The 9,335-nt window shown below is 39.7% G+C and overlaps 1 protein-coding gene across 1 annotated transcript in view; it reads right to left on the reverse strand.

Annotated features, from left to right (window-relative positions):
* lama5 (laminin, alpha 5) overlaps positions 1–9,335 on the reverse strand; it is a gene marked incomplete in the record, with an annotated part of 94,581 nt that overhangs the window by 58,099 nt on the left and 27,147 nt on the right. The window contains 1 exon segment of the mRNA XM_035656331.1: positions 1,435–1,552. Coding sequence (XP_035512224.1) covers positions 1,435–1,552 — 118 coding nt within the window.

Here is a 9,335-nt window from a genome sequence, read left to right on the forward strand (position 1 = left end):
GTGTGTGTGTGTGTGAGAGTGCAGGTAACAGCTGCAGCAGTTCAGACTAAAACTGTCAAATAGCTCTGAGATTTACAGCTTTGTGGCCAACGTTAATTTACTTTGTACTAGTTACCACACACACACACACACACACACACACACACACACAGTCCTCCCTCTGACTGTATAACACTGTAGATTGACACCAGTTAGGCTGCCTTTGTAAAATGCTGCTCTACTGTCATCATGTGATTTATTCAAACTGGTCAGACTTTAAAAGGGCCTGGAATTTATTTACATATTTCTAATATTCTAATTTAAACAAAGTTACTTTTCTTATTAAGCGCAATTTTCAGGGTTCAAGGAAAAGGAACTCATCAAGTGGGAGACGATTCCAGGATGTGTCAGCACACTCGGCACTGGAGGACCAATTGTAAACTGGATCAAGCTCATTTGGGTGTAGATTTGGAATGAAAATGAGCTCCAGCTAGCAGTATTTAGGTTAGCTGTCAATGCCTAATGTCAGTCCATGGCTCACTCTTTGTCAGGAACCAGGTGTGCCACATTTACGAATCTTCTGGTCCAAGAATGTTTGGCTACCTTGGGAAATGGAAACTTCAGAGTATAGATCATGTCCTAAACAGTGGAAAGAAAAAGCCGGATTTTGCCACTAGGGCCATATACTCTTTTTCCTTTGCAGCATCATCCACTAAAACCACAAAAACAAACCGGTCAGTGCTAAGACTGGTGTCAGGCAGCAGAGTTTTGCTTTACTTTGTCTTTCTGTTTACCTTTGATAGAGGGGATTTCGAGACCTACAACAGCTCCCAGACTCCTTGATCTGGTTTGGGTGGCTTTAAACAAGCAAATCAGTTCTTGTGAATATAATAGTATAGTATGCCTGCCACAATGTATTCACCACAAGCCTGGTGAATACATTGTGGTGTTGTGACTGTCAGGTTTACTGTCAAGAGTTCATTTCTCTGCCATCTTGGACACCTGGAGCAGCTTTCAATAATGCTAATTAATGCCATTATCTGGGAATACTGTTCTCTCCCACACACACACACACAGGTGAGACAGACCCAAACCCCCTCTGTCTCTTTCTCTTCAGGTGAATATCAAGCTGCGACCTGTTGGCATTCATGTCTGGAATTTCCCTGCAGCCCACCAGGACTGACAGCTGCCATAGCCAATCAGCAGGCAGCTCTATGATGTAATGACCCCCCCCCCTGACCTGACCAACGAACCAACGAACCAATCAGCAGCCTGCCCTCAGGGCTGCTGTTCAACTCTGAGATTAGAGGCAGAATTAAGCCGAACCCGGGGGGAGGTTAGGAAAGCATGAAGTGATTCTGATGGAATCTGACTCAGTTTGGTCCTAATAACATCTGGAGTCACACATATGCATTGCATAGGTGAGTATTTACGTGAATTCATGTTTCTACTCACAAGCAAAGAACTGCCAGGGTTGGTATGTCTGTCCGAAGTTGATGGATCTCTCCAGAACCCAAAGATCGGGACGGGGAGAGTTGGCGAACTTAATCAACACGTAGGCCACATGGAAGAGCTGCAGAGACACAGAGAAGAAGAAATTCACATTAAAAACATATTCAAACATAGTTAACTTTGAATTGTTTCTGAACATTTCTGCTGCAGTAGACGGTGCACGGTAAAACTTTAACTGCAACATTAAAACCAACACATCCATCAAAATCATAAATATATTCATAACAAATTAGGTCTGAGTTCTACCACTGTTATCAATGTAAAGTTGCAACTAACATTTTCATTATTTTATAATCAGCCGATTCAATTCTTTATAATTCTATTCACATAAAATATGAAATGACCATCGTAATATCTCAAAGCCCCGGATAATATACTAAAATTAGTTTTATACAAGCAACAGCGCAAAGCCCAAACAATAACTTTTTCTCTTCTGTCCTGTAACAAGAATAAAAGTAGTAAATCTTCACTGCTAAGAAGTCAGACTAAGCAAAAGTGTATTCTTGCTTGAAAAGCAACTAAAAACAAATCTCATATCAGCTTATTAGACTTTATTAAGACTCAGGAAACAAATGTGTCTCACCACTGTGTTGTAATGGTTTAAAATAAGAGGTCGGAAACACACGACTGAATCAAGAGATGCATTTGTTCCTGATTGGTTATGAGGGCCTATGCATTTATGGATTGAAATATGTTTAATGTGCATTTAGAGGACAGAAAAAAATGAAACGGTAGCAAAGGAAAGGATAGAATATGAAACAAACACAAAAAAAGAACAAAAAAATGAAAAAAAAACAGGAAAGTAAAGAGGCAAATAAAGGAAATTAAATCTAGGAAAGAAAAGGAAAAAAGAAAGGAAAGAAAGGATGAGGTATGAAACAAGAAGAAGAAAGGACAAACTATGAAAGGATAGGATAAAGGACAGGAAATAGGCAAGTAAAAGAGTGAAAGGAAAAGAAAGGATGGGATAGCAAATGAATAGAAAATACAGGAAATTAAAGGCAAAAGGGTAAAGAGAGGAGCAAACGAGACAAATTATTCCAATACAACAGACACTTGTGGTAAAAAAAACAGAAAGCGAGCTGCCAGCTTCAAATAAAAGCAGTTGACCGCTGCGGCGACCTGAACAGTCGACCTGTGAAACTCCTGGGAGATGTCACATCAACAACGACAGCACATCTGATCTGTTATGTCGTGTTACATGTTAGGTTAAAAGTTGTTATCAAAACGCTGATTCCTGTCACTAATGAGCCCCAGATGCTCCTCTATCACCCCTCTCCGGTTTCAGCCCCGCTCTCCGGCTGTCTGCAGTCTCCTCTCTTTCATTTGTCATCTCTCATTCATTTCCTGAAAGGGCCTGAAGCTGGTTAGACGGCGATGACAAACTGCTCTCATGGGCACGGAGCCAGAGAGACGAGTTCAGCTGGACCGCTGCGTCTGTCAGACCTTGAAATCGCTCCCCGGTTGAAACAGTTACAACTGAAATAACACAATGACGTGCATAATGACATTATACCTAATCACAATCACCATTATATACACCTCCCCTGTGTGTGTGTGTGTGCTGGGAGCTCATTTTAAAGTTGAGCATGTGAGGATTTAAAGTATATATAAATAAAATCATATGATGCCCCAAAATTGATTGATCCCATGATACCTAATGATAACTACTCATTATTCATGAAGGCATGTGTCATGATAGAGCAACTGGAGAGAGAGGAATATCTTTAGTGTAACATAGTTACAGATAAACTAATATTATTATATAACAACACCTTTTGTTTCTGGTTTTGCTCAGTCAACTTTAAAGAATGAGGGTAAAAATGATTGCATATTTCTCACATTTTTAAGATTCTGATGGATTGAGGACCTTGATCCCTCGTTCGAGTTCGGACATCGACTTTTCTCACATGTTGTTCCTCATCTCTCTCATCAATCATTTCCAGGCATCTCTCTACTGCCCAATCTCAAATAAAGGTACAAAAATGTCCCCAAAAGTAAAAAAAAAACATTCGGGAAGAAGATGAAAATGGAACAGAAAAATGTAGAGTATTCTTTTGCAGTAGGTTAGGACACGTTACATGACATGTTTGACACGACGCCACTAAGAAACTTGATAATTTATGACATTATTTGACCCAAAGGGATCACCACCATGTGCTTTTTGGCCTTTTAATTTGATAGTTGACAGCTGTAGACGGTTAACACTGGGAGGGAATGTGGTGTGACAAGTAACAAATGTCCCTGGCTGGAAGTGAACCAAGGACATTGTGGTTTCGTTGTATGCACTGTAACCATTAGGCAGCAGTTTTCACTTTTTGGTCAACATTATGGCTCACAAAACTGTACCCAACTTATTATGTTTCTAAATGTTCTTGCGCAGCCTTGAAATTCCTCTTCATATTCTGTGTACACATATTTTCCTGATGCAACAGTTTTAAGTCGAAAGTAGGGCTGTACTCAACTCAGAATTTTGACGGTCGAATCAGACTTTTCGTTCCCTATCTTTTCAGTTCAGTGCCAGAATAAATTCCTATATTAGAAGTTCCTGCAGTGGAAATGTGGTTACAACAGTCTAAAAAACAAAAGTGCAGACATCTGACTTACAAAATGTTGAAGTGAATGAAAAAGTCCACTCCGGGTCTTATCAAAATTATCGACTTTCCTCTACTCTAAATGGATGTATATATTCCAGAACAGATGTTCCAGGACGCAGTTCCATGTATTCAACAAAGGGTCTCTGACAGTTTTGTTCATAAACGTGCAGTCAGTGCATACAGTTGGTCAGACATTTTGGGCTGCACACGGAGGGTCATTGCGCAGACCAAAGAGTGTGAGCAGGTGACAAATTTGATGGAACATGGAAATTTGCATGTTAAAAAAACCAACCAATTTGTCTTTCTGTCCATGTTACAACAAGTTCAACATTCAGCTGGTCTTTGTCTCACCATCAGAGCACAAACACACACTCATGCACACTCTTTGATCATCCACCATTGGAGTTCGACCTGTGATCTCCTGACTTCCTCCTTCTGACAGGCAGCTCATTGGAAGTGATGAAAACACACACACACACACACAAAAGACCTGCAAAAACTAGTACTACTCCATCACTGTGGAATGCCAGAAGTGTGTGTTTCAGGCCGATGAATGAGAGAGAAGGAGGAATGGAAGAAGAGAGGGACATGTCATCATCTGTCTTTCAGTTCATCAATCGATCTCCATCTGTCCAACCAGTCATAGTCTGCTATTCCAACAACTGAAAACATTACAACACTGCAACTTTCAAACTGGAAATTCCACCAATATTTATCGTCATTAAACGTCTGCATTTCGTTCCTCCACTCTGCTCATATTTCTGTAATTTCTTTTCAATGGGTGGAAAGGAAATACACAGAACAATCTCTCCACATTATCACAACAAAAAGAAAAGCAGCCCAAAGAGAAGTTCAAATGCAATGTGTATGTGTGTGTGTGAAAGAGATCTAAAGGACAGGAAACAGAAAGCGAGGCCTCTACACGTCCCTCGGGGGCCAAAAATATTGAAAGAAAAATCCAGAAGCATTCCTCTGATTCCAGGGTTAAAGTTTGACCTGCTCAGGGAGCAACCTGAAGTTCAGAAAAGGTCCTCAAAGGAACCAAAGGTGTTTCTAACTGAAAACACACGACTGAACACGCAGAGAACTCGGGTGATCTGCTCTGAACTTCAGCACTGATTCAGAGCTGTATGACGTCGGCATTTTACCAGCGAGACTTTATCGCTTTAAGACAAAAAACAGGAAGAGGGTTTTAAGATTTCGTGATTGCAGCTAGTGAAATGAGTATAAACACTGTTGCATTAGTGCTTCATGCAGCCTTTGATTATAAAGGCAACAATCCACTTTGCCTACATCTTTTATTTTTGGCTTTATCGTATTGTATCATTTTAAATGTTATTATTAATATAAAACCCCAAAGATGATGTACTTCTAAGAGTGTGTTGGAAATGAATAAAAAAAAGGCAGAAAATAAAAGATAAAATGTAATAGGTCATCATGTGAATTAAATACAAAATGTAAAGGATAAATTGTTGTCAGATGGTAGCCGATGGATTCTGAGACTGATCAAGACAAACAGATGATCTGCTGTGATTGGCTGTTACTTTGGTCTGAATGAGTGGAGAGCAGTTGCCTCAGTTGAAGTTGGTCTCACAAACTAGAATAAAATGTGAAATTAAACCACCACCCTACTCTGTCTCTCTCTCTCTATCTCAGCTGTCTGTCTCCAGCTCTCGGTGGGAGTCAGTCTGTTGCCTGGTTGAAACACACAAACTTACACACACTCAACAAAAGGTTTTGCTGACCCTTTTTTTTTTCTCCAGCACACACACACCTCCACGGGATTTATGGATTAGTGGCGGCCTCCCACATCAGCCGCCCTGAATTGCCTGTCAATCCCATCAATCAGACTGCTGTTACCACGGCAACAGGCAGCCAGCAACAGGTCAAACAAGGGGGAGAGACGCCGATGGAGAGAGTAAAAAAGCATACTGGAAGAACACTAAAGAGAATAGAAAACAAAACTTAACAAAAATGACAAACAAAGTTTTATCTGGACAGCAATGGAAACAAGATGAAGAATACTAAACTCAAAGTGCTTTAAACACATCCTCACGACTCAGCACCATCAAAGACGCCTCGAGACCACTTTGTCTCAGACAAACAGACGGACACAGTATTAAAAGTGCACTTAGTAAGCCAACGAAAAACCACAAGCGTCACTTCATCGTATAACGATGGATAGAGCATTCATCACACTCAACCTGACTTCACTACTAAAATGGACTTTTGGTCGTTTCTGTAGAAGTCTAGCAGTGTAAGAAATGTCAATATTAACTCACACTAAAGATACTGTTTGAATGTATGTTGTATATACCTGAGTGATACCCTGTATTTGTGTATAGATCTGAAAACATGGTGTGTGTGTGTGTGTGTGTGTGTGTGTGTTGTTGTGTGTGTGTGGTGTCTGGCTCCGGCTGGTTTCAATAATTAGTACACATTCCTTGGTGGCACCACATCTCCGGTGCCTCAGGTAACCATCCGGCGATAAGACGGAGACAGCACAACAAATGGGACAGAGGAAGATGAGATTTAAGAAAAGACAAACCCTGCAGAAAGTGAGAGAGAGAGTGTGATAAGAGTGGGCCGATCGACTTTGAATGTCACCTATTGAGACAAAAGTCAAAGCTTTGGTCGTGATTTCAAAACATTTTATGTTAAAAATACTGTAGCTGAATCCACACAGAAATGATATATTCTCATTTAGAGCTGAAATGATTAGACAATTAATGGATTAGTAAGTCGATCTACAAAAAGATTAATCAGCTTGAATTTTGATAATTGATTGATCAAAAAAATAATAGGTTACACTTCGTAAACGGAAACATTTGCTAGTTTTATTAGTCTTCTATAAATGCAACTGTTGGACGATAAAAGGCATTTGAAGATTTAATCTTTAAACCTTAAAGACATTTGTTCAACTAAACAACCAATCCATCCATCATATTATATAATATACTGTAGTATAATATTGTAGTATAATAGAATTAAATATGATATAATATGATTAAAAAAAGAAAACTATTTCAATCAAACGCCTCATTTCATGTAAATATCAAGTTAAATTGATTTCTTCAGTATCCAAATGTTCCCTCAGGACTTTAAAAATGTCTCTTTTTCTCTGAGTTCCATTGTTAAAACATGATAAAGAAAAAATAGCTTTAATTCCACATCTGGATCAACATCAAAATGTAATCAACTGTCCTTTGGCTGAGAGGCGAACTGGTCTCTGTGGGGCGGCCGCAATAATCGAAATGAAATCACAAAGTATTACTATGATTACTGAAATAAATCTAATAAATGTGAATAAATTGCTACTCCACAGAGGAATAAACACCTGAAGGACGGGACGGATGACAGGAGGAACAGATGGAGGGGATGAACAGAGGTCCAGAAAAGACAATGATAGAAAGAGTCAGACAAGAAATGACCTCCAGAATAAGATACTGTTGGCAGAACTGGACACTGTCGGAAAACCACAGCAGAAAAACCACAGAGCTGCCCGTATTACAGTGTGTTCTTCAGTGAAGAAGAGAAATCTAGAAAAATCTAGTGAGTAAAGATTAACTTTAGAAATATTTTATGATAAGTCTTCTAATGAATTAACTGTCACAAATATTTAGAAATTCCTGCAGCCCAAAGTGAACCCAAAAGTATTCATTGCATTTGAGAAGCTATTTGGTATTTTTGGATTGTTAAACTAATTATTTTCAGTCGCTTAACTAACTGATTGATTGATAACTAATCTGAGCACTAATGCACACTGAATGGACCGGAATCAGTCTGGAGCTGAGCTTTTAAAGGTTGCATCCCAGAAGACAAGGCTCTTTAATCCCGGCTCACAGCTACAGTGACACCAACTACATGTTCTGACATCACAGAGCACCAACAGATGTTCTGGTGTGTGTGTGTGTGTGTGTGTGTGTGCGTGTGGAGACGCGTGTGAGATATCTCTTTACAGTAAGCCAGGCGGATGGGCAGATTATTTTGGCGTCTTGGAGGCGTCGAGAGAGAGAATGTGTGTGTGTGAGGTTGATAAGAGGCAGAACTGAAGAAATAATGGCAGTGCTGTAAAGGACAGACGGAGCTGCAGCTGCATCTGTCCGCATATGGAAGAGATTGAAAGGATTTTTCTGTGGTTCTAACTGCTTCCCCTCAGTGGAAGAATATTTTAATAAAGCATGATAATATTTACGTATCCAGTAGGTTACGTGTATATATGTTTGATGATCCCCTTGAGATAGAATTCGCATCTGGCAAAGGATGCAATTATGCTAAAAGATTGAGCCAATTCATTGGTGGGTTGGTTATTCAATGGACAAAAAAATTCTTTGATGACAATTTTGATAATTGATCATCATATAAGTTATTTTTTAAAGCAAAATTGCCAAACATTCACCGTTTCCAGCTTCTTAAATGTGAGAATTTGTTAGTTTTGGACAGTTGGGCAGACAAAACCGGCTGTGGCTCAGAGGTAGAGCGGGTCGTTCCCCAATCGGAAGATTGTTGGTTCGATCCCCGGCTCCTCCTGCCACGTGTCGAAGTATCCTTGAGCAAGATACTGAACCCCAAATTGCTCCCGATGCATAGCTCAGTGTGGTGAATGTGATGAATGTGTTATTTCTGTTTCGATGGACTTCCACGCTGTGTGAACTTGTTAAAGGTGGAATTGCACTAGGTAAAAGCCTTTGAGTGCGGAAGACTAGAAAGGCGCGGGCGGGTCTTGAGTACGGACAGAGAACCGAGGGTCCATACCATTTACCATATCACAAAGCCTGAGTAATATCTCACTACTGACAAAACTTCTGCTCTTACACATAATAGTCAATGCTAACTTTAAAAGATATAAAGAAAAAATATTGAATCATGCTGTCTAGTGTCAATGGCGCTAGAGAGGTTCTATGATTTCAAATTGAAAATGTAGCATTATAAAAGTTCTGCTGTGTAACTTTCAGTGTTTAAGTATGACAACCACGGAAGTGTGTCCATACAAGTGTGAGTGAGTGAGTAAAATTTTTTATTCAGGGTGCCAGCTTTTTTTTTTTTTTTACCTTGGTTGAAGGTGACATAAATCACTTTCTTAGTGAGAATTCACATTCCACCTTGAGAGCACCTAGTCCCATTTTTATCAGTATTAATGGTTGTCCCCTTACTTAGCCAAAGCTATTTCACACTTGGTTAAGTAAGGTATGAGAATGTCTCCTTGGCTGTATATTTAGCCGGGCCTTCCTAAATATTTTCGAGATC

The sequence above is a fragment of the Morone saxatilis genome, unplaced genomic scaffold, assembly GCF_004916995.1.
Source record: "Morone saxatilis isolate NCDOM2014 unplaced genomic scaffold, NCSU_SB_2.0 Contig15, whole genome shotgun sequence".
NCBI lineage: Eukaryota > Metazoa > Chordata > Actinopteri > Moronidae > Morone > Morone saxatilis.